The sequence below is a fragment of the Festucalex cinctus genome, chromosome 5, assembly GCF_051991245.1.
Source record: "Festucalex cinctus isolate MCC-2025b chromosome 5, RoL_Fcin_1.0, whole genome shotgun sequence".
Taxonomy (NCBI): Eukaryota; Metazoa; Chordata; class Actinopteri; order Syngnathiformes; family Syngnathidae; genus Festucalex; species Festucalex cinctus.
In genome coordinates, this window is record NC_135415.1 from 21473475 (window position 1) to 21500209 (window position 26735).

Consider the following 26735-nt stretch of genomic DNA (forward strand, 5'->3'; position numbering starts at 1 on the left):
TAGCAACTTTCCTCCACTTTCCAAACAAGCGAGCCCAGAAATACTTGGAGGAATGTTTATTTTCTAAAAATGTTGAGGACAATATTTGAATGAATTTGGCATGGCATGTTGTGAAGGGTGCAGATGTGCGTGTGCTTTCGCACAAGTCTCCATGGGAACAATGGCCATGGAAGCCATACCATAACACATTGAAGATTTTGTTTGTACAGAAGAAATTTCTAATAAAAGGGTGTGCAAGAAATCTGTGAATGTTAAAAAAAAACACACACACACATACACATAAGGCATGTTGATTTATTTTCCCCTGCACCAGCAAGTGAAAAATGCAGACTGATACAGTAGTAACAAACACGCAAACATGAAAATCGGACTTTTACATTACAAACACCCGATATGTGGAGGGGCCCGTCAGACATGCACAACATGCAGCTGTTGTGTACATGCAGGACAACTATGTTCATCATATGAGCAATACAGAAAACACATTTTGATTATTCAAATGCTACATTTTTTTTTAAACATTCATTTTTTTTCCTTTTTGCCTTGACAGCAGATTTCTTGCCACACAAGAGTCTGGCCCTGCAATACAGAAAAGCGATGGAGACGAAAGACAGTCAAATTAATATTCACAGCATTTCCCAACTCATGGAGCATCAAGCACTTCTTGAAGAAAAAAAAAGACAAACAAACCAAGACGTGTGATAATAGCGTCATAACATTACTCAAGCAAAGCTACATCTCCAGATTGCAAACATTTGCCCATGAGTCTTACACACGTCACAATTGGCAGGCTGTCCAAATCAGAACATGTACAGTATTCGAAATGCAGAACTGCACAAGCATTACAACACTAGAGGGCGCTATTGGCTTAACAGTTGTGGCATGAACATGCTGACGATATATTCATTTGGTCGACAATATTCATGTGGATGAATGCGAGTTGCACATTAGAAGGCCACCACCTCTTCTCTTTTTTACAATTGTATCATTCAAGTTTCAAAATAGCTGAGGTGTCATTGCTGTCTGTCTGTCTATCCATCTATCTATCTATCTATCCATCTATCTATCTATCTATCATCCAAATTTGGCAGGGCCGTTAAGAACATTCTTCTCTGTGGTGTGTCAAATTTAGCAGAAATAATTCTTCTCACTTTACGAGCACTTAAATATTAAGATTTGCATTTATGTGACAGCACAGGTGTCAAACCCAAATCAGGTCTCCGTGTCATTTTATATGAAACCTGTGAGAAATCTTACCACAATTGTTCCTTGATTTCTGCTAAAAAAAACAAAAAAAAACAAAAAAAAAAAAAACATCCATTCAAAAAAATAAATAAATAAACAAATAAACAAATAATAATAATAACAATAATAATAATAATAATAATAATAATAATAAAAAAACATACGGTAAATTAAATAATATGATGGGGTCATTATTAGGGTTCCCACACACAACATATTAGGTCAAAGGAAGGGTTACTGTCTGGTGCCCTAATCTGTAAACAAACACAATGTGGTTCAGATTCTGGCTAGCGAACGTGACTGCTAGCGAAATGCAGAACGGCAATCTCATTTGAATTGGTTATTGCACATGACATGAATATCCGTGCAGTAACAAATGCTAGTATGCCATCGAACCCGATTAGGGCCGTGGGTGAGCTGATCTTATTCCAACCGTTGTTAGGCGAGAGGCGAGGTACACCGTGGACAAGCCAATCACTATAGATAGGTACATATAGACAAACAACCATTCACACTTACATTCGCACCTTTGGACAATTTGGAGCCTTTAATTAAACTTAACATGCGAGAGGAGAACATGCAAACATGCCAGAGTCTGGATGTGATAACCACTATGTTGCATAATTTGTATTTTTTTTTTTTTAATCGCCATTCTAAAAAGAAAAGATTTCAACTGTTGTCATTAAATGTGTTCCAATTTACACGAGAGAAGAACTCTGTTTTGAATTTTATTTCCTAACTGTCCTGAATGCGAACCAAGTCTTCAAACCTAACTGTACCGTCACCCTAACTACAATGCATAAACAAGTCACCCCTACTCTCCATGTTGTTTGACTGGTTTAAGACATGTACGGCATACCAAGCCCGCTGAGGATGCATAGTCAGAGATGAAGCTGAAAGCCATTTTGACATTTACAGTACACCCCAAGCTGAAATCATGCAAAGTCAGGAGAAAGCTTTTTTTTTTTTTAACGCGGAGGCTCTTGCACAAGGACGAGGCGCAACACAACACGGACGACAACACGGAGACGCTAGCAAAGGTATCTCGCTGCCACGCCCTCTCTGTATGCTACATATCTATCGATCCACTCCCTCCACCGAGCGGCGCCACGCTGAGGAATGTGGGCGGAGACACCATTCCGCCAAAACCCTCAAACATCTTTTCCGTCACGCCGTCCTTGAGGACCGTCGGTCCGGTCGCTCCATTCAAGCGTTCCCAGCATTCCGCTTCCAGTCATAAAAGCGTTCCCAGGCTTTCTTCATCGCTCGAGATCACATGGTAGCGTGGACCTCATCTGGCGGGGTCCAAGTTTGGTGGGCTCCGGCTCGCCAAAGGCTGCTATCGATCAGGCAGGAAGCCTGGGCTCAATCTTCAGCGACAGGTCGTAGAGAGTGTCTTCGTCCATGATCAGCGTCTTGTCCAGGAGGTATTGGGTCACCTGCACAAGCAACAATAACACAGGAAGTGGAAAACAGGCCCGTTGTTGTACTCACATAAATGTACATAATATTATGTATATATAGCACTTGTCACCATTGGCTTACAAACGCAATCATGACATCTACTGGCAGCAAAATGACCTCAACACAAATCAATGTCACACTCGTCTTTTTTTATTTAGCTTCAAAAAATGTTATGAATTATTATGAAATTACTGTATCAATGACTAAAAGATCCATCCATCCATCCATTTTCTTGACCGCTTATTCCTCACAAGGGTCGCGGGAATGACTAAAAGATGCAACCATATTTATATTAGGATAACATTTTTCCACTTTTATGTTGAGTATGAAAAATTTGAAAAAAAAAATATTTTTGAGTTCATTATTGAAGTCAAGCAATTAACTCATTCACTGCCAGTCATTATAGAAAATTTTTACATTTCCAATACTCACGTGATATTACATTCAATAATTATATATAAACCGAATCTACCAAATAACAGAATAGACTCCCTACTTTTTGTCCCGTCCCGTTCTTTTATAATTGACAGCAGAAAAATGTAGGTTTGCCAAAATACAGCCATTTCTCCCATGGACTCTGAAACTGTGTTTATTTCCTATAAAATGGGGCAATGATGTCATCTACCGGTGGTTGGGCATCAGTAAAGTTGTTTCCAAGTTTGATATTTACAGTGGAGCATGCTCAGATTCGCCCCCATTTAGCACCGCTCTAAAAAATACAATTGACAAGTATACTTGTCAAAGGCAGTGAATTATGATTAAAAATTTTAATCGACTGACAGCCCTAATATATAACATATATGTACAACCCGTGTTCCATTTATATGGTAATTGTTTAGCATGGGTCCACTTCACTAATCTAAATATCTGACTGGATAGCCGATACACGCCTATGCAAGCCATTGAAATCACAGGGCGGCCATCTTGCTCCTCCCATCTCGTGAGCAGAGTACTGTATAACCTATACGGTAAACGTACAGATTAGACATATACAGCTTACCTTAACTTGATGCTCTATCCTGTAGGGGGTCTGCTGGAACTGTCGGATCTCTCTGATGATGTGTGAAATCTATGAAGAAATGTTCAACTAGAATCATGCCACTGGATGATTGGGCGTCTTGTTGCCCTTTTTGTACATAAACATACTGTACCATTCTCATTTTGGAAAAGTTGACAAGTCCCTCCTCTGTGAAGTTGGGCGTTCCCTCCTCAATGAAGGCCAAATCTGTCAGGTACATTCCCAAGTAGGGCACACAGGGAGGGTTGCAGCTGAGGCGACAAAGGCAAAGTGGTCAGGGGAGAAACACGCAAGAATGAAAAATTTTGTACGGTGAGATGAAGATTTCAGAAGAAGGCTCACTTTTTCAAGGTCTCCCTCAGATTTTTAAAGCGTCCCTCCGAGGACACCGTTTTCTGCAGCTTATCCATCAGCGCTTTAGTCTGTGTCATGACACACATGCACATATGATGTGACGGTAAAAATGGACTATTTACCAAAATAAGGTCTCACGATTATTTTGATCAATATAGTAATTAGTTCAGACAAAGGATATTGATTCCTTTCGAGACACCATGTCGCTCCTAATCTCCAATTTTTGTTCTACTTTCTTCTCTCGACATAACTCGCTCGCTCTCATCAGTCCACCGGGTTAACAATGAGTTCGCCCTCTGGTGGTTGGCTGATGACTAGCATGTAGCAGAGCCTCCATTTTAAATGTAAAATATCACCAACAATTGGGTTAATTTAATCGTGACGGCCAAAATCGGGATCCCCAAAAAAGCATGAAAATCTTCATATTTATTAAATCATTCACTCCCAGCCATTTTCACAGAAGCAGTCCCGTTCGCTCCCGGCTGTTTTACTGGATTTTGACTGATTTTGCAAGGCCCACAGAATATTGTGTTCTATTGCTATAAAAGCATGGAACCCATCAAAAGAAAGATTAAAGTCTCTTCTTTCATCAGGAACAAAAAGTATGTTTCTATCCGTTTTGCAGCAATTAGCAATAGAAGAGAGCTAAGTTTCATAAGTTTTCAGCGGTTTTCACAAATCTATTCAAAATTATAAGTAATTGAGCTTTTTTTCTACATGGCCCTGGTTGATCTCCTTTGCGCTGCTGCCACCTGCTGGCCGTTTGTGTAATAACTACCATTTCTGCAACCATTCTTTGCAGTTGAGAGGCTGCATCAAAGCCTTCTGTAGGCTCTAGCATAAACAAAAAACAAAAAAACGTATAAATACGTCTTTGGGACACTTAGAACATTAAAAAAAAATTATTGGGAGCAAATGAGTTAACCACCAAACGAGCACCTGCTTGCTGATTTTCGCCCAGGTCTTTTTCAGGCGATAGATGGCGCTGCGATTGAGCGCCGACGTGATCTCCAGGACGCCGTTGTAGTTGTTGAGGCAGCGGCAGATGTCGGCCACGGCCACCCACTTCTCGATCGAGCTGGCCCTGGAGCCCACGTCTGTGTGGGTCATGATCTGCGACGCCACCAGGTTGCTCATCTGGGAACGCCAGCAAAACAATGGATGTAGCATATAGCGAGGGTTGGCAACATGCGGCCCGTGGGCTATTTAGGGCCAATTACTGTCTTTCAGCCGGCCCACCGTGCTCACACACTATCAAGAGTCCTGCAATATTTGTTGCAATAATTTAGCCTACTTTTCCTTTAGTTTTGTTTTTTTTTTTTTTCATTTGTATTTAATTTGTATTCGTGTATTGCACTAAATATTAAATGCTATTTTTTGTAAATAAGTAAGGGTGTCAAAATTAGTGCATTAATTTTGAGTTAATTTAATTAAAGTTCCTTTAAGGCCACTAATTTTTTTTAATGACCACCCCTAATTTGGAAAGCCTGTACTGGGGGAATATTAGTCGCAATAACACAGCAGACACGTCCACGTCAAAATTTAACATTAATAAATTTCATAATTATGCCTATTTTTGTGGAGACTGGGGTCAAGTTGTATTTTACATTTTTAAAAATGTGCAGAATTTCACAAGTTACTTTATATTCAAGGTTAGATAGCTCATAATATGAAAAGAAAAATACACTGAGCTGTCACCGTCTTACAAATGCAATTATGCCATCTAGTGGCAGATAATGACTTCAACACAAATCAATATCACATTTTTTTACAGTACATCTTTTGAATTTTAATTAAATTTTAAAAATTATTATGAAATTACTTTATCGATGACTAAAAGATGCTGCCATATTTCTATTAGTTTAACATTTTTTTCCACTTTTATGTAACACCAGTATGAAAATCTGGAACAAAACATTTTATTGTGCATTTTATTGTACATTTAGAACAGATTTGTGTTTAATCGTAAGTTAACTATTAAAGTCATACGATTAATTACAATTAAAAATTTTAATCGCCTGACACCCCTATAATTAATGTTTCTAAATAAAAACAAAAAACAATTTTACATATACATTTAACATTTTTTCTATAAATAAAATAAATAAAACGATTCTAATTTAATGAACTATAATGACAATTTAATGAAAACAAACAATTTTATATACACACTTAAATTTTTGTTTTATACTCACTTTATCAAGACTGCAAAGTGCAAATTTTTAAATCAAGGCAGAACATGCATGTCATTGAAATATTTCTAGTCATTTTTTTTCCCTTGTGTATAACAGAATTTCATTTTATTCCAGCAGTTTTTCTTTCTATAGGCTTAGCTTCAAGTAATACCATAATTCGAAGGGTGCATATAATATACTGACTTGTACCTAATGTTTTGGCCAGTTATCGGCAGGAAGTTGTGACTCACATCATTGAAGTGTTGACTTGTTTTCATGATGTATGGGGTCCTCTCTGTCTTGTCAAACTTCATCCAGCCTTGCCCCAGGAACTCTCTAAGGGAGGAAGGGTGAAGATCCAAAAAAGGAATACAAAGTGTCTTGCAACAACAACAACCGAGAAAAAGATCAAATCATACTTTCCTAAATATGTGGTTAACAAAAAAACAAAAACAAAAATAAAAAAAACAGTGATATAGTGTGTGAACTCTTCACTCCACGTCCAATCCTACTGTTTGTACTCAGTGACGACTCACTCGTAAGGGATGCTCCTGAAGACGATGTGATCCAGCAGAGTGATTTGCTCGGCCAGCTCCATAGCAGACAGAGACTCGAAACACTCCGCCTTGGGACAGTCTGCCTGAACACACGCACGTACCAACACACGTGTTAATTTGCACACGCAATACATGGACAAGCAGCGCTTCGAGCAAAATTCAAGAGTGGAACGCTGGCAGTGAAGTCAAGTCACTTCACAAGCAGCATTTTGGCAGATGCTGAACAATTCTTAAAATAAAAGGCATATGCGGAGGCTCACTCGCTGTACCACATCGAATAACACACTTGGTGATGAAGAATGTTTTTTATGGTCGTTGTCTGGAGGACTCGTGCCGGCACAGTGTACCGTCCTGGAGTTTGCGCACTTCTCGGCCATTACTCGATGAGGACAACTGAAGGTCCCATTGTTCGGTGCTAGAGAGTAACCAGGGAAATTAAATGTGAACTTGTGCACACGCGAGAGCGTCGATATTTAAGTACATCGGGGAGGCCCTTTTCATAAAAGAACGAGCCCTCATAAAACACACATTTTCAAAATAAAATTAAGAGTTACTTTGTTCCACGGGGATAAAGTAACTGAAAAGTTTGCCAGCAAGGGTGACCCGCTCAAGGAGGGGGGCAATGTCATTAGATAGTGAAAGGGTGCCCTTATGTGTTGGCCAAAGTTTTTTTTTTTAATTATGTTGCATGTGTGTTCTGTCACCATCTGTAAGATGTCTTCTATTCTCAGCTGGGCGTCATCCTGCTCGTCTTGAGAGAGGGCACTAAGGGGAACAAACAAGGGCTCATTTGAAAAGTACATTTTTATTGACACAAATTGCTGCACGTGAATTAATAACGCTGACAAAAGGCCATGTATCATACGGAATATTTTACCTTCATGTGTTGATAGCAAAACAATAGGCAGAAAGTATACCTGAGTATGTTAGCAGTGGCTTTCCTCTCCTGAGGCAGAAGGTCCGGGTCTCGGAGGACTTCCTCCAGCAGGCAGATGACTGACATCTTCAGTTCGCCGTTCATTTCAAAGTCCTCATCACGCAAACACAAACAACAAAAGGGATGAACTCAAATTATTCCAATCATGCTGCTTACAAGAGTAAATGCGGACAAAAAGGTTGATTTAATTTTTTTTTTTTAAATCATACTGCATTTATTTAGGTTGAAAAAGTCTGAATAAATCATTTAAAATTTGTATTATGCTGCATTAGTTCTGGTCGGTATTAGAAAATAATTTACCAACATTTTTAGTAAATCATGTGAGGAATTAATCACAGCTAAACAACCACAGTTTATTATTTTTTAAAATAATTATTTTGTAGGGATTTTTACATTGTTTTGTAATTAACTTAATTTCATATGCCTATGTAGATTTGCATATAAATGATGTTGCCTTCACTTCCTTAATAATACTCGGAAACCACCATAAAAAAAAAAAAAAAAAATACTGGCTGAAAGGGGACAGTAGCTCATTATTACTTTTATGAAGAAACTAGGAAAATTTTGGAAAACCTAAAAGGAAAAAAATATAGATATTTACTGGTGAAAACAGCACAATTATCACTGCTTCCATGTTAAAAAAAAAGTTTAAAAAAAATAAAATAAATAAATATATATATATATATATATATATATATATATATATATATATATATATATATATATTTATATATATAAGAAAGAATGACCTATGCCTTCATTATAGGAAGAAGTTATTTATTTTGTATATCTTTGACTGATTTTTTAACTTTATCATTTCTTTTAATTTATTTAGTGTCCCTCTCATTTTTTTCTCATTTTCTTCTATCATTTCCCTTTGTAATTGATTATCAGTCACCACTCACCACGGTGAAATCGTTTACCTCCGCTAACCTTCTACTCTTCCCCAACTCTTTCCCTTCTTCCAGCACGTCTTCCCAAAGGTCACTTGTAACAAGCTCCTTTGCCCTTTCAGCATGTATATTTGTGTGTGCGTGTGTGTGTCGGTAATAGGAGAGCTAACGAAGCGTTTAATATGATTGAGGAAAAGCCAGAGAGCGGATCAATGCAGTTGAACTAGGCGCACGTCTACACAGATTCATTAGAGGAACCACTGACCCAACCGACTGTACAACATTGCGTGTGAGGTTGCCGTGGGTACTTATTGTGTGAGGATGAGGGCTGCTCAGATGGATGCAGCTTTAATCAAGTGATGTGATCCGAGCACACATGCGCACACCTGTGAGTGTTTGGAGACCCAGTGGCGCAGCACGTTTAGAACTCTGTTGGTTGCGGCCCGTCGGATGATGAACTCTTTATCACAAGTTCTTTCCGAGTTGTTGAACACTGGACGACAGAGAAGATCGTCATCATTGTCAGATGGTAAACACATCACAATCCAAACACAGATGATCCAAGCAACTTCTCAGTATAAATTATTTGTTATTTATATAGTTCTATATTTCTCTTTATAGTATATCACCAGAAAATCCCATGAATAACATGCACTTGTGTTTAATAAGCCACCACCAAATCACCCTTAAAACGCTTTTTCTTCTTCTGGTATACATTATAATATTTATCATTGTTGTTGTTATTGTTTATATTGCGGAGTACCCCAAGGGTTCATTCTTGGCCCTAAATTTTTTTCACTTTATCTTTGACCACTCGGGTCCATCCTACGTGTATGCGTGTACCTGGTGGTGTGCCATGCCCCGCTGCTGCCGTGGCAATGGCAAAAGCTGAGGCAGGAGAAACTGCACAACGCGAGTTCTCCCCTGACTGGACTGTATAGGAACACAAAATGATGGCAACAGATGACAAAAACACTACAGTATAGTCAGGCAAGTATTTTCTGTTTTTTATTTGTATAAGATTTTCCTAAAGTTTCCCTTAACCAAAATGTTCCCAGCCCTTTTCACTGACGCAACCCCCTTGGCTGATTTTGCACGGCAGACAGAATATTGTGTTCTATTGCTATAAAAACATGAAACCTACCAAAAGAAAGATTAGAGTCTCTTCTGTCATCAGGACAAAAAGTATATTTCTATATGTTTCGGTTTTGCAGTAATTAGCATTAGAATATTGCTAAGTTTAATCATTATTCACAAATCTGTTTAAAACAGTGGAGAAAAGAGCTTGTTGCAACATGGCCGTGGTTGAGCTCTTATACTCTGCTGCCACCTGCTGGCCGTTTTTTTAAGTCCAGAGGGTGCATCAAACCCTTCTGTATGCTCTTGCATTTAAAAACAAAAAACAAAAAAAACCATAAAAATACGTCTTTGGGAGCATGGTAATATTTCAAATAAAATGTATTTATACGTTTTTGGGAACAAATGAGTTAAGTTCCCTAACTTCAAATAACCTGCAGCATTGCAAAATCAACCATTAGTTGTAATGCTTGTTACTTTTATTAATTTGTATATTTTTCTGTAAAGCACTTGTATGGCACATGCAAAATCTTACCTCCTGGCGTCCTGAAGCGGAGGTGTCGGGGTGTGGACGGCGAGCGACACGGGGACATGTCTCCTGCTTCGCTGCCTTGAGGAGACTCAGGAATGATTTTCTCCAGTGACACTGACTCCAAGACAGCTGCAACAAGACAACAGCAATGATGAAAACATGTATACTATACTGGATTTACATTTGTTTGTTTGTTTTTGTATGTCTATTTAAGTCATTTCATCAGACCTGCAATTAATCTGTGCATCCACTTGTTGCCATTCATACAACGGAATAGCTTCGTGCAAAGAACTGCCGATTACACACCAATTAAGCACATTTGTGAGCAAATTGAATTGAGCCACCATCATTATTAATTTAGAATATCATAACTGTATATTTTTGTGATATTCTTGTTTGGTGATATGCTGTGTGAATTTTCTAATATATGACTCGTCTTAAAAAAAAAAAAAAAAAGATCACAAAAAACATGAATTGTGAATCACAGGGATAGGAAACTGCGACTGCACTCTTAGTGGCCCTTTGATTAATTTAAAGAAAAAACAATGTTTTATTTTTTATCTATTCTTTATTATTATTATTATTATTATTTATTTTTTTATTTTTTTTGGGGGGGAAGGTGTTTTTTTTTTTTTTTTTTTTAACGGGTGGGGTTACATGGTGATCAAAATCCTGGAAAAAAATAAACAAATAAACAAACAAACAAATAAATAAATAAATAAATAAATAAATAAAATATATTCGGGGGCCGTATCTGTGAATCTGCCCAAGGTGCTGAACTGCAAATATACAGGGGTCGACTATAGTTTTAAGTTGTAATATCTTCATTCACCACTAGACGGCAGACATGACTGTAATTGCGCTTACATCGAATCATATACTATCTATACTACAACTTATACTGCCTTACTACAACATGAGTAGGACTAATATTTTTTATTTTTTTTGCGGATTTGAAATGATATGCAGGACAACCATAGAACTCCAATTAACATTTTGTGAAAAATGCTTAAAATAGTCCTTGCGCTTAATGTTTGCTTTTCGGTTAAGTAGATTTGTTCCGTCCTTGAATGGTACTTTTTATGGAAGAGAGTCCTTTGCAGTAACATTTTTTTTTCTTTAATCAGAGGTTATTTTGTTGTTGGGTTAGTCTAGTGAATCTTTTACAGCGGTGCCACTGTTGCACTGACTGCAGAATTTCAGTTGCCCATCCCTGGTGAAGAGTGATGAGGCCAACAAGCAGAGGAGCTGACACCGGCTCTGTCTGTGTCACCCATGCACACGCTTGGGCGCACATGTGCGTGTGTGCCGCACGCACGCTAATTAGAGGATGTCCAGACACGTTGCCTCCTCAGTGCCACAGCGACGTTTAGCGCCACAATTATGGGAAGTGAGCGTGTGAGGCTCATAGGTCTTCTTTAGTGGATTGAACACACAACCGAAAGGAGATAATGATGTCACACCAGCGACCTTTGCCCTTTTTGATTATTAACATGCCAATGAAACGTGGAATCTGTGGGCCCGTGGTACAGACCAAACATTCTGATGCTCTGAATACAGTTGGATGGATGATGGGTCAAAATGGGACCAACCTCACTTGGGTCAATGTGACCCAACTTTTTGACACATATCGTCCTGACTACCAGCAATTCAAATTTGTCCTCTGTAGTGGACCTTTTTAAACCTGAATATCTCTGATATCTATGATTGGACAATATTTTTTTTTTTCCTGGGGGATATGACTGATACAAATCAAATCAAAATAACATAACAAAATTCTTTTGGTTGTTTTGTATAAATTTAAGTGTTTAAAAAAAATACTGTTTGCGGTTGTTTTGTGAGATATTCATTTCACTCACCTTTTTTGGGTTAAATGAATAACCCACAACGTTGGGTCAAATTGACCCAAGTGTTATTATTCTTTTTCTAATTTATTATTTCAGTATTTTATTAATTTAAAAAAAAAAGTATTCTTTTTTTTGTGGAAAACCTGAATGTTTATCAGCAGTTTTTGAAAAATGTTTTGGTTTTAAAAAATATATTTTTTTCCCAATGGATGTCAATTATATGCAATTATATTTTCATTATTCACAGGCCTGTCTAGTCCCAATCTACATCATAAACAATTTCAACAATGAAATCAAGGAACATTAATAAAGTAGTGAACACAAGTCAAAAATCAGAAGAGAAATTACGTTTGTTTTGCCCCATGATATGATGTCCTGCAAACATTTTTGGAAAATGGCCGAGCAGCTCTGCGTAACCTTGCTCACATCTATCCAACATGATAGGACTGAACCTATTCATAGATTTGGTTCCATTATGACTAAAACAGCAAAGATAAAGAAAGAAAAAAAAAAGAAATCACAGGGTGCTGAATTTATGTTTGTAGATTAGGATGTGACCAATATAAGATGACAAGTTAATTCTGGGATTGGGACCTTAATTTACTGATCTCTGCTAAATTACTTGTTTACACCAATGGATTGTGTTCTCTGTTGGTAGCAGGGGGAACGTATAGGAGACCACCATACTTGAAAAAGAGGTTTTACACTTTTGGTAGCTCTGCTAATTTTCACCATGGAAATTTAGAAGCACAAAGTGAAGTGATGGGATTAGAAGTGCTTTAGTGGAAGAAAAATAAACACAATCAATTTACAGAAAATGTATGGCATTTAAAACTTGGGACAGCAAACACGGAAAACGTCTGACGCAAGGAACGATGGCTGACCTCTGCGTATGCTCCGTCTCAGTTTGCCACCAAAAGGGTCAATCTTGGGCAGGTCATCTCCATCCGTGCTCTGGCTTGGACTCTGCTCGGGAGACGAGGGCATGGGAGGCACTTGGTCCTGCGGTGGAAAGGTGGAGGAAGGAGGAGGAGGAGGGGGAGAGGAGGTGGTCGGCGTCGGGGTCTGGGGGGTGTGGGCCGACGTGGGGCTGCTGGCGGCCGACTGGGACGTGTTGTGGTTCAGGCCGGAGAGAGGACCGCTTAGGTCCAGCCCGCCAACCCTGCCGCTGACGGGCGAGTGCAGGGAGAGCTTCCGGGCGGGCACGGGCGAGGACGTGCGGGAGGAGATGGAGAGGGGAGGCGGCGAGGAGAACTTGCGACAGAGACGAGGAGATTTGTCAGTCATGTGCTCGCCGCCTCTGTTGTTCTGGTTCGTGGCGAAGAACAGCTCCAAGGACCTGAAAGGGGAATATGGAGTACTATCTTACAAAAACATTGAAATATTAAAAAATAAACAAACAGCACTATCTTCTTTGGACTGGACTGCCTTTTGAAAACTCGACTAACAAATCAAAACAATTGCACTCGGCGGAGACGTAATCAATGTTAAACGCAGCCATCGAGAAAAACAAGCAGAAATTGCACGGCAAGATTGAAAGCGGGGAAATGAAAGGAGAAAAAAGGTTATTGCAGGCAGCAGGGGAGGACCGGCATGAATCACTACGGGTGCAGGGATGTGTTCACAGTGAGAACAGAACATGCCGCGCCGAACATAATTCCGCCTCCCAAGTCCAGTCATCCGAAAACTACATTAGAGAGCCATGCATCGGGTGAGCAAGACTAAAAGAGGACAGACAGGCAGACAAATGTAGGGAAGAGACAAAAGACAAAGAGAGCTGGTTACTTGGACTGATCCATGGCTATCTTCTTGATCTTCAGACTGTAGTCGGGACAGATGGATGAGATGGACAGACGGTCAAATGAGTGGTACTGCGCCCTGCGGTTTGGACGGAAGCACGGCGGACACACGGCCGGCGAGGACAAGGAAACATCAGTTGGGATGGAGGGCGGGGGGTGGAAAAATGAGCACAGGTGAAGAACGACAAATTGCGGAAGCACAGAAAAACGCGGTCTGACGAGTTCATTTGGTCAGAAGGAAGAAATGAAAGGACATGGACGGACATCGTTACCTCTCACATACTACTAACAAACTTGAAAGAAAAAGCTTACTTTGTGCTAACATTTTCTTATTCTATTTTAAAAAAAACAAAAAAAAAAACGTTTCAAAACCCCTGCTTTACAATAGTGTTAATATAAGGGAGGGTATTTACTGGACTAACAATCCCTCTAATGCCACCAAAATGTTATCTGACCTTCCAAATTATTTGCTATAATAATGTGTAGCAGTTTCCAAATGAATAGAGGCAAGTTTGACTATATGCCGCATGAGCCTTGCTGGTCTTTTTCCAGCAAGCACAGGCAGTGAAGTAGACTTTTAAATGAGGGTTTGCACACATGAAAAGACTTTTCCCATTGAGAATCCGAGAAGGGAATATAAACAAGGTGATCTGATGCAGCCGGAATCCGAAGAGGGCAACTGGAGCTTGTGGAAAGGAGAGAGTAACAAAAACCTTACATGTGCTCCACATTAAATTCCAACATGCACGCCAGAGTGCGCCTACTGTTGAGATGCACACACAAATGTAAGACGTGTTTAAAAAAGCAGCACTGTCGTAATTTCGTTCATCTTGAAATAACAGCTTGAGAACCACTTGGGTGCTACACTGATTGGAAAAAAGCGACCATGGCAACAGCAAATGCTTACACTGCTAATGGCGACGTTAGTACAAAGACATTTGTATTTTTTTTGAAAGTATATAAACCAGGACGGCAAAGGGGTCGGCACACGCCATTTTTGAAAATGACCATGTTGATATCAACTGTATTTTTGACCGAAATTAAAATCTTTTTCAAATCAACTAAGCTGAGTCAACAAAGTCTTCTTTTCCACGGATCCTTCCTCTCACAGAACTTACACAACACTTACAGTGCTGTATTTTGCCATGGAAAAAAACAAAACCAATGCAATACTTACGGGCAGTGCTAATTAATCGGCTAGTCAATTAAACCGGCCGATATTTGTGCTTTTAAAATCTGCAAAAATTGGATGATTGATTTCATTGATTTCTGCAGATTGCTTTTTACACATGAACACAAATTTAAAAGATATGTAGGGCAAATGTAAACAAATACTAAAGGACACAATACTACAAAACAATCAAATGTTCTGCATGTAATTCATATTTTTATTGTTTTAAGTGTTGTAAGTGTAAGGGATTAAAAATAAAAGAAATTATTTTATCAATGATATATTTTCCTAATTAATCGGCTGATTGGTTGTTTATATGTATTTTTTTCTGCAATTATTGGAATTGGCATCAGCCTAAAAAAAAAAAAAAAAACATATGGGTCAAGCCCTATTAATATTTATGTAGATATAAATTATCTTCACAACACAAAGCTTTTTATCCAAAACCTGACTAAATGATGATGAGAAATAAATGATTAAAAAAATAATAATTTATGCCTTAGTATTTTTTGATCAACCATTTTTACTGGGCATTTTCATATCATAACCCTCCATAATCTCCTAAATCTCAGTTTTGCACTAATTACAATTCTTCTATTAATACTTTTTTTTAAAACTTTTTTTTAGGACAATAATATTCTAGTGTTCAGATAATATACACAAAACGAAGATTATTAAAATTGAAAAATAAGTTTACACTGTCATAATACAAACGAGTGAACTGGTAGACAATGATTTAAATTAATTAATTAATTAATTATTATTAATATTGAATTAATTGTGTGTTTTTTGTACAAAATAGTCAAATCAAAATATGAATTTTGTTATATGAAGACAAGGTTTTGAGTTTTAATAAACATTACTAAACGGGTAGAATAGATTAATTTAAAATACAACTATAACCACTTATGGGAGCATTACAGTACATTACTAAACAAATAGTGATGGTAGGCTAAATTGAATTAGCTAACATCCATATGGTACTTTGTCTTGGTCATATATTTTGCATATTCTGTGTCTTTTATGGACTCTTTCCTTCTGGCTCAGCGCTATTATGCCGTCTTATTCCTACACGAAGTAGTGCAAGCAACTCCAATAACATCAGCCCGTATGGTAAAATGATCCCTGCGAAGCTGCGAGGCAGACATTCTGCTTTGATAGTTTTTTTGTTTTCTGTTTTTTTAATGGGATAAACAGAGTTACTCACGTCACATGGTTTGTGTGTTTTTGCACGTGTGCAGTGGGTGACCTGATGGGAATGGAAGAGAAGGGCTTCTTGTAGATGTCGGCCAGTTTGTCCATGACCACGCTGGCGGCGGTGAAGATCCTGTACGTGTGCAGGAAGGTGTTGAGGAAGTCGATGGAGAGGAAGCGCAGGTCGGTCAGCCTCTCCAGCAGACGCTCCACGCTGGCGTAGCGGATCTGCGGGACCTTGCAGGAGTTGAGCGTCTTGCTGAAGCAAATGTCAACATCATCTTTATGGAGACGCACATCGGATCTGATGAGGTACACACGTACACATACACACAACACACAAGCATGGGTGACTGCTGCTGCAAAGCATGAGAAGAGCTGAATTTAAAAAAATGGATTGGATTCAAATCATATACACTGAAACCTCTCAAGTTCACGTACAAGGCAGAATTTGACCAACATAACTTCAGATTATCACTGTCACGGGGCTGGCGTTGGGATGTTAAAGCGAGACTTCAGCTCAGCAAACAACAAATATTACAGGATTCCCCCCCCCCCCCCCCTTTTTTTTCTAAATTAAAACAAAACAAAACAAAACACCATTGAATATTATTACATCTTGCAAGTGCTTGGTCCAGTAAGCATCAACTGATGCACTTTTCAATGATAGAATGCTTTGTTATGTGTGGTTAACTTTATTTTTATTTTTTTTGTTAAATAAACTTGAATGGCAATTAAAATCAAGTTTGCATTGTGCCTTTATCATTAAGACAATTACTAATAGCAGTAACAATAACAGTAGTTTGTTTATTTTTATACTTGTATAACAAATTAAAATACAAATACAAATATATATATATATATATATGTATATATATATATATATATATATATATATATATATATATATATTGTATTAATCGTGGTTAAACTATTTTTACATATGCATGACGACAACATTAAAATTAAAATATAATGTAATATTTTTCGTCAAATTTAATTAATTAATTAATTTAATTAATTTTACATTTAGACACAATTAAAATAAAAAATAAAATACAATTATTTTAATGTCTTAAAACTAATACTGTAACTACTGTATGACAATTAATATGCATTCATATTCACAGTGGCAAGCTTATGTTTATCCATAATACTTAACATAATACTTAACTAATTTAAATATAATTATTTTTTGTCTTATTATTTAAAATTGTGTACTTAATTTTCCACTTGTAGAAAAATTAAAAGGGTTAAAATACAACTTTTTTATGTCTTAATAATAGGAATGTTTTCTTATTTTTATACTTATATGACAATTAACAACATTTAAATTTAAATATGCTTATTTCTTTCTTAATATTAAAATATTAATATTATTTTTACTTGTTTTTATTGACAACATTGAGTACTTTGTCATTTTGGAAAGCTGCGATACTGTTCAAATGAAAATATATTTCCACAGAAACGGCTTTTAACTTGTTTTTACACGTTACTTTAAAGATTGTCTGTTCACTTAACAAATTAATTCTCATTCCAACATTTCCAATGGGGGAAATTGTTGTGGAATCCATACAAATTGTCCAGGACGGATTGTGTTCCACCTTGGAGGTTCCACTGTATTGCAAAGAAAGAATGAATATCAAATCAGATCAGAGTTCTGAAACCAAAATAATCAAGAAAAGGAAGCATAATAGAAAAAAAATAAAGTATTTTGTTGTTGTCAGAATCAACACATGTTTAAAACATCATCACCCACATGTGCTTGATGTTTTGCAGCATGCGCATGAAGAGATGGCCGCCTCCTCTTCTCACACTTACTTGATCATGTGAGGAACGGTGACTTTGGAGTTCTCCTCAAAGACGCTGGTCATCAGGCCATTGCAGCGGATGTTATCTATACACTGAAGAGACGAAAGGGGAGTGTAAAAAACACCTTTTCGTTTTCTAGACCCTTGAATGGAGCTGGTGAGTGTTTGTGAAGGCGCCGAGCTGAACTCACCTCCAGGGAGCTGCACCCACGTCTGTGTTTACGTATCACTAAGCCTCGGCAAAGCCCAGCGGGGACACGCTCTCGCTATTTGTTATTCTCTGTGAGTGTGTGTATCACCTGGCTAATATCGCTGGTCCACGCAGCCTTCTCCTGCCGCGAGGGCGCCAGCAACACCACGGTGAAGGACGCCGAGTCGGCCGGCTCCACCACCAGCTTGAAGTCCAGCTGACCGAATACCTGACCTCCAGCTTTAGCTGAAGAATGAAGAAGCATGCGAGGGGCGTTCGTTAAACGGGCTGGCTAAAGATACGCAATTTATTTTATATTTTACATCCAGTCATGTATCCAGGAAGGAAATGCTTCAATCCAATGCATATGTGTGCAATATATTGTACTACAATGGAACCGAGATCAATATTGTTCAGTCAACTCAAAACATTCTTTTTAACTCAATCACTCCCAGCTATTTTCACTGAAGCAACCCCCTTCGCTCATAGCTGTTTTACTGGATTTTGACTGATTTTGCCAGGCCCACAGAGTCAAAAAGTCAAAACAGTCAAAAAGAGCTTGTTGCAACATGGCCCTGGTGGATCTCCTATACTCTGCTGCCACCTGCTGGACATTTTTTGTAACAACTATCATTGTTTTAAGCCACCTCTTCATGTCAGACGCGGCATCAAAGCCTTCTATTTGATTTTGCATAAGAAAACAAAAAACATTAAAATGTATAAATACATTTTTGGGAGTGAAGGACAAAGTATTACAAAAATATATTTACAGGTTTTTGGGTTTGAATGAGTTAATGTACCAATTTAAGTCTGTTAGTTTCAGAATTGGCAACAACAGGCCCCAATTCACCAAAATGCCAGTAGCTAAATGCAGCTGTGGTGTCTTCAACAGAAACTCATGGTCACAGGCTTCTGTGTTATGCTGCTCTCGTCATAGGTAAACAGACTTATAGAAAAATGAGAGCAGGCAACAACATGCATCAATGGTGGCGGCCATGTTAGCAGTGCCGACTGTCCCATCAAAAATAATGGAAAGTATTGACATTAGCTTAGCATTACACACAGCTCAAAAGGAGTGTGTCGTGTCTACCTATTCAAATCTTGGGCTGTTCTTCACTTAGGCGCTAATTGTGTACTGTACACATCACTCAATGTAAGCATGTAGCTCAAAAGAGCATGTTGTACCTACCTATTCATATATACGGCTGTTGTTTTTTTTTAAACTCAGGCACAAGTCTTGTTCACTCTTTCAAACATGTTTTTTTTGTTACACATTAGTAAACATAGCACGTGTACGCATTATTTTTTGGTAAAGCCAGCATCTAAAAAGAAGCGCTAACTGCATGCCTATTATCTTATTATCCTCCCTCCAAGCACAAACACGGGAAGTTAAAATTTTTCAGGTAGAACAAATACTTCTCAAGCCAGACCCACACTAGCTAATACTCCTTGCACACTCTGACAGCGATAACGCCACTGCCACCTAATGTAGTGGATGTGCAATTACACTTTCTTTGTGGCAAAAAACAACAACACAAAAAAAACAGCTATATTCCTTTGGGATGCACCCCCGGCATCATACCGTGACACGGTGACACCCCCCCTCCCATTTGACAATTTGAAAATCGGTTAAGGTGTTAAAAATCAGTGTTTACGTAACAGGTCTAAGTGTTCACAATAAATCAAATTAATGGACCGCTAATGTCAAAAGATTTTAACCTGGCCTTTAAAAGAGAGCTTCTGATATTTAAAGAGAACTCATTAGCATTCTCTTATCAGCTGACAACCAATTAACCTCCACTAATAGGGAGAGACCATAAATGCTTGCGTTGAAGTGCGGAATACTTACACTCGTCTTCCCCAGCGTCCGTCTCCTCGATGAGAGTGCAATCAATGAGGGATAAGACGCCACCTTGCTGCAAGCAAAAACTGCGGTCAAACATGAGTGAAACTGAAAAAGTACTTGAAAAAATCAGCGCTGGCCTCACCTTGAGGAGGTGCAGTTTCCCGCCGGAGCTGCGGGTGCACACCAGGAAGTGTTTTGTGAACAGGAAGCATTGCCTCTCCCCTTCCTTCTTCAAGGAGAGCGAGCCCAGTCGCACCTTACTGAGCTTGCCTCGCTCGACCGATGGCAGCTGGATAAGAGAGCCTGAAGAGAGCGCAATTATTTCAAGACACTTGGAATGGATTCACATTGGATGGTTCAAGTGGCAAATTATGTTCTGAGGTAATGAAGACTCACCTTGCCTGACGAAAGTTTGGCTGGTGTCCAGCAGGATGTCACAACCTTCCACGATCATCCTCTCGATGGCCAGATTCTTACGGATATTCTCAGTGTCGCTCACTTCGTCATGCATGACTCTGACCACACACAAGCACAAACGTCAAGTGTCAGGAAAACATAGGATAGATGTTTGAAAAACAACATATTTACCTGGACAGTTCCTCCAGTTTGGACTTTGCAAACTCAAGGCTCTTGCGCTCCACATGCTCGTGGGGCGTGTGTGCCAGTAACTCATGCAGGGTGATGATGTAGCGAGGAATCTTATGCAAGATAGAAATGCAGGATAATTTCGAACAAATTTGCTGACTGAGACTCCAATCAAATCTCAATAAATTCTAATACTGTTGAAAAGTTCATTAATTTCATGAATCGTAGTCTTAATCTTATTCTGAAATACCAGAATGATATGATTCTTTTTGGAAAGGATTTTCCATACAAAATCCTGTAACTACGTTCTCATGACATGTGGACCAACCTGGAACATGGGGTAGGTGAGGAAAGTCTCGAGCATCCTCCCCTCGCAGGCGGCGTTGGACTCATACTGCTTGAGCAGTTTGTCAAAGTCTCTGTTCTGTTTGCAGTTGGCCAGAACCTGCAGGCTGTACTGATGGTTCCTCACAAACTCCTGATAGATGTTCAGCATGGGCAGCAGGATGTCAAAAAGGTCGGCTGGGAATGAAATGGCTCATCAGCTTTGACACCGTAATAAATGACTATAAATTCAATTTACTCACATGCTGCTTTTTTGTCTAATATAAAAAAGTCAAGCACTGTAGTTTAATGATATTTTGATCTATCTATCTATCTATCTATCTATCTATCTATCCATCTCCATCCATCCAGCTGCTAGCTAGTTAGCGCTAATGCACTAATGTTTTGTTATCATTGGCTTCTATCCATCCATCTATCAAGTTAGCTGCTAGCTAGTTAGCTAGCCAGAGCACTAATGTTTTGTTGTCATTAGCTTCTATCCCTCCATCCATCCATGGTACTAACATATACATATCGCTTAATGGCAATTAGACTGTAATACCGGAATTTATTAATTCTTTTGGTTCATCCACTGTTGTAGGTCATGAAGGTAGGTGTGAACCAAAGTTATTGTACACCACCAGTTACATCATTTCTAAAGTGCTTAACCACTTGTTTCAAACACAAGATCAGTGAGTCACTGGACCCAAATATACAGCAAGCATTTCAACGTTGACTCGACCGTCAGGCTTTAACATTTGTGATACCCTGATGGAACGTCCACAGCCCCTTCACATTTGCGATTATGTTACATTCCCAAATGTAAGTATTTATTTATTTTCACACACTATACCCACACTATACCCTTCATTGCTTATCTTGTTCAGGGTCATGGGAAGCTGGTTCCTGTCCCAGCTGACTTTGGGCATCAGGCAACCAGCCAATCACATGGCACATCAAGAGACAGACAACCATTCATACTCATATTTACACTGTCACTGGGTGGGTTTGAACCCATGGTGCCTGTAGCCTTCTCTTCTTTTGATTAATTTGGCACAAGCCATTTGCTAACGTGTACTGCGTGTCGGCAGTCTCCCTTTTAGCGATGTTAAATGAGCAAGCTTTTTTGTTTGAAGAGGTGAAAGTACGGAGACGTCTTCTGGACTTGCTGCTTGTTGTTTGTCAGCACAATGTTTGTGTGTGTGCGTGCGGCTGATGTTTGTATAAGACAAGCTTAGGAGGAGATGTGAAAAACGTGACCGTGATGTCACTGCGTGGCTGCACACAATGCATCCTGTGCATGTGCGCGTGTGTGCGTGTGTGTGAAGTAACAGCTTACCCAGCACCAGAGTGGGCCAGTTGGCGATTCTGGCCTTCAAGCCTTGGTGAAAAATCTCATGTAGGAACATGATGGTCTCGCTGTAACACAACACAGCGTCCACTTTGCTTTTTGTCAGCTCGGTCCGCATAATTAACACGTCTGGCGCTTGATGAGAAGCTAAATCTGTCCGTTCGTCAGTGCGCACCTGTTGAGGAATATGCTGCTGACGTCATCGTGGCTGATGGGGGGCTTCTTGGAGCTGGCGGCCATCCTCAGAGGTCTGAGGAAGCAGTTGACCAGGATGTAGAGCTGGTGGACGTACCTGGCGTCATGCCAAGAGACGCAACAGCAAGCTTGTTAGGGCTTGTACTGTTTTCTAACAAAAGTTTTTTAAAATTTCAAAATATCTGAAATGTTACATTTTTACTTATCTGGGTTTTAATTTCAAACAAACACAGAAGGTACAGAGTTTCCAGGGTCAGCATCTCTTATAAAGCTAACTGAGTACATGATCAAATATTTCCTTGCTCAATTAGACATAATGTTGCACTAAAAAACATTTCGTCATCCCGTACTCAAAACGTACTCTGTCTCTGCTTCGACCATGTTAAAGACAATCTGGTTCCTCTTCCTCATGCTCTCGGCGTGAGGAGAGCAGATGTAGTCCTGCACGATGATCTTCCACTTCCTGCGACAGAGCCAACCCCGCATGAAGCTCTGCACCTGAATTTAGACAAGCACACAGAACTTGTAGCGGCTCGAATGGTTGAAGATGCTAAGTAGGACTGCTTGCAGTAGACAAAACACTTACCTTCTTGATCTTTTTGATGTCCGGATCTTCTGTTTCATGGTTGACGTGATAAGGCCTCATACGCTCCTTGGTTTTGTTCAGAGCAATGATCTGCAAACACAAAACAAATGCAATACAATAATGATTGCTTAGAGGTGAAAAACCTGAATTTGGGTGTTTGGGAGACATTGGATGGAAATTTCGGGCATCAGGCAACTGTTCATGTTTACCGAACGGTAAATCCTCTTTTGTGAGGCAGAGCACTGTCTGCCTCACCTCACACCAGCTGTGGTTTTATGCTACTGGTAAAACTAAATGTGTAATTATTTAATCAACATTATTAGCTTTTGCGATGCCTCCCCTGCCTCCAATGATAGCACATCCCTGAATCACACAAAGGCTGTTTCCAAAATTATGCCTTTACAAATACAATTAGGAGGGCACTCACTAAAAACTAAAAAAAACAAAAAAATAAATAAAAAATCCCCCAAATTTATGTCGAGCTGATACACCTCCTGCCACACATAACAAGCTGTTTTCCATTGCAGCGCCATCTGCTGGAACTCATGGGTAACTGACAGGTGACAAATAAATTCTCTTCAGTCTCAGAACATCTTATTTGTCTGGCAGCAAAGTGTAAAAGGCTTTTAAAGACCCGCATTAAGACCTATTCTGTCTACATCAAGTCCATTCATGGGTGTAGCATTTAAAAACATGACATTTCCTGGTGGAAGGAAAGAAAATCACCGCCCATCTTTCTAGATATGAAACCCAAAAGCTTGCAAAGAAACGAAAGGAACAGGTTTCGTCTGGTAATTGTAAAAAATTCTTTTTTTCCCCAAAGGCGAGCAGAGCTGCTAAAAGCTTTTTTTCTTCTTCTTCTTGGCAGCGTCTGCTTCTGTGTGTGTAATAACATTAGCTGTTTTGCCTTACAGCCTTTTTGCATGGAACTCAACTGGATACACTAAAAACCTGACACGCGCAGCAGTAGCATCATGCAAATGCTTGCAAAAAGGAGGCTGACAACTGTTGATAGTTACAGTGGCTAGCTGGTTTAATTATTCATAAACACCCTGCACCACGCACACACAAGCAAGACTGTGCTTTTAATGAGACGGATCGCCAGCTGCACACTGGCTCTCAAATGATAATGTTATATCATGTGCGCCCCCATTATGCGAGCAGATGTTCCCTAATACTTAAAAAAAGCAGTCTTTTGTTAGCGTTTTGATGATCTGCAGGATCACGGTATGAGAAAAATACAGACAAATTGTTTATAAGAGCAGTCAGTGAGGCACAATACAAGACATGGCGGTGGAGGTGTGATTTATCGAGATGATAACTGCCGGTCCCCTTGGGGCCAATTGCCGCTTAGCCCACAACTTCCATGTTCATCAAGCACCAGCATGTTGACAGCCATTCTAAAGAGCTCCTCCGCACTTCATTAAAATACATCATGACTTCTCTTCTGTTTTCAACTTATTCCATGTGTGTGCAGCACAACATCTCAATGCAGCTTCACCATGTGTACTTTGAACTCTGCGTTCCACTAATTGACCCAGGTCTGCAGATCTCAGAGCACTCCTAAGTTTTAATTCAATCAGCAGTTCTTTAAAGTATTCAGAATATTACAAATATATTTTTGCTCATCTATATTTGACTATACAGTAACTATTGATCTTGTGGGCACTAACGAATGTAATCCACAAATTCTACTCAGCAACAAGTAGCAGCAGTTTGATCATTCATGACAATGCCGCCACATGCTCATTAACTGTTTACTTGAGGAGCAATCATCTCTATGGATTTTTCTTGTACTATAAACCCACAATCACCTGTGACTGGGTGTTTATTTGAAAGTAATCAATCAAGATTAACAACGTCGCAAAGGTCATTAAAGCCTGAGTGTGTGTTCTATTGTACAAGTGCAATACAGGAGGGACATGGAGAGTAGATAAGTAGAACATTTGCTTGTCAGCTGCTTGTAAGAATGTGATGGCTCGTCTTTATTCTCCTCCACTGGGAATGCCGATCAATCCCTTCACATACACACAAATACACGCACAAACATGCATCACATTGTATATATTCTAGAGGTATTGGATGGTTTTGTTTATGTGCATTTACAATGGCATAGGACCAACACAGAATGCAAATATATTGAATTGCATTTAAGAATGAAGAGCTGCTTCGACGTGTGCTAATGTCTGGGTGGTGCATGTGTGTGCAAGAGCTTCATAATAATTGTGCATTAGCTCATGATCAGAAGGGCTATGATTTGCATCACCATCATGCAAATTACCAGTGGTGAGAGGAAATGAAGTAATACTTTCCTATAGTACTGCAATTTTTCAGCTATCTTTACTTGTGTATTTTTTTGTGACTTTTTACCCTTACTACTGTAAGTACATTTGAAAACAAATATCTGTACTTTCTATTCCTGACGTTTTCATAATATCTCTGTGTAAATTATAAATATCGAATTAAGTCCTTTTCCAAACATTTTCAATATCTTCCAGGACAAGCCCTCATAGCTGGCTGTAGAAATATTAGCTATTATGTTTTCATAGAGAAATATTAATATTTTCGACAGTACTACTCATATTATATTTTATATTAATATTAAGGCTGTTAAAGCGTTAACAGATTAACTAATCACAGAAAAATGTCGCATTAATCACGTATTAACGCATATTAATCGCACTATTTTTTTCGACCACACTTGAGGCTTGAACGTAACCGCGAATGGTTACATTGAAGGCTGCGCAGGGCAGTGATTAGGTCAATGCATGGCATTTCCTACGCCTGTTGTTCCAAAATGAGCGGGGTGACGACTCCAGTTGGTGTGCTCGGTGGTAAATTTCACTTAAAAAAAAACACCCCGACGGGACATTAGATTTAAAAAAAAAAAAAAAAGTAGTTTGCGTTTAATAATTGATGAATTGCACCCAATTGATATGATGCTGTTACGTTTTGAGCAATACATGCATGCATGCAATTGTGTACATGCATTTAATCAATGTTTGCAAATGACATTCAGATAGTAAAATGCGTTAATGTAAAAATATTACAGTATTTTGTATTTATTTTAAATTACGCAAGTAATTTAGCTGATTAATCGTGATGAATCAAAATTAAAGTGTGATTAATCAGATTACAAATTTTAATCATTTGACAGCATTAATTAACATGATATTTTTATTTTAAACTTTGCAGTACAATTTGTTCTACTGAACCCCTGTAATGTAAACGCAAAAAAAAAAAAAAAAAAAAGATAACTCTCTGGCAGTGTCAATCAAAACTGAACATACAGCACTTGTATCAGCTCTCAATGAACTCCACAGGTGTTCCTAATAAAGTGTCTCTCATGTGTGTCGCTTGATACCTCCGCTTTAAGCCTCTCGATCTCGGTGTCCTGGTCCTCCAGTTGCGTGCGCAGCTGATTGGCCGCCACCTTCTCCGTCTCTACGATCTGTACCAGGTGGATGTACTTCTGCATCAGCACCTCTCGCTCGATGATGATGTCAGAATAACTGAAGGGGGGGTGTATGTCAGTTTATGGTGTTGGAGAAACGTCAGCTTGAGTAACAAAATGGGAAACTGAAT

At 38.9% G+C, this 26735-nt stretch overlaps 1 protein-coding gene across 3 annotated transcripts in view; it reads right to left on the bottom strand.

Moving 5' to 3' along the window:
* Positions 1–280: 280 nt before the first annotated feature.
* The window catches only part of LOC144018788 (ras-specific guanine nucleotide-releasing factor 2), a 38942-nt gene continuing 12487 nt past the window's right edge, over positions 281–26735 (bottom strand). The window contains exons 3-29 of one of the 3 annotated variants that reach the window (XM_077521333.1): positions 26515–26662; positions 23151–23240; positions 22926–23062; positions 22545–22661; positions 22358–22437; positions 21023–21216; positions 20698–20807; positions 20506–20624; positions 20252–20412; positions 20113–20179; positions 18373–18509; positions 18084–18166; positions 16318–16566; positions 13884–13976; positions 12983–13437; positions 10255–10380; positions 9486–9575; positions 9029–9135; positions 7730–7842; positions 7517–7577; positions 6792–6895; positions 6507–6591; positions 5021–5218; positions 4070–4149; positions 3861–3978; positions 3710–3778; positions 281–2684 (exon numbers count right to left, since the gene is read on the bottom strand). In XM_077521333.1, the coding sequence (XP_077377459.1) occupies positions 2592–2684; positions 3710–3778; positions 3861–3978; positions 4070–4149; positions 5021–5218; positions 6507–6591; positions 6792–6895; positions 7517–7577; positions 7730–7842; positions 9029–9135; positions 9486–9575; positions 10255–10380; positions 12983–13437; positions 13884–13976; positions 16318–16566; positions 18084–18166; positions 18373–18509; positions 20113–20179; positions 20252–20412; positions 20506–20624; positions 20698–20807; positions 21023–21216; positions 22358–22437; positions 22545–22661; positions 22926–23062; positions 23151–23240; positions 26515–26662 (3484 nt within the window). In that variant the 3' untranslated portion in view covers positions 281–2591. Of the gene's footprint in view, positions 2685–3709; positions 3779–3860; positions 3979–4069; positions 4150–5020; positions 5219–6506; positions 6592–6791; positions 6896–7516; positions 7578–7729; positions 7843–9028; positions 9136–9485; positions 9576–10254; positions 10381–12982; positions 13438–13883; positions 13977–16317; positions 16567–18083; positions 18167–18372; positions 18510–20112; positions 20413–20505; positions 20625–20697; positions 20808–21022; positions 21217–22357; positions 22438–22544; positions 22662–22925; positions 23063–23150; positions 23241–26514; positions 26663–26735 lie in introns of all 3 variants that reach the window. The other 2 variants (XM_077521335.1, XM_077521334.1) reach the window with 2 other exon arrangements.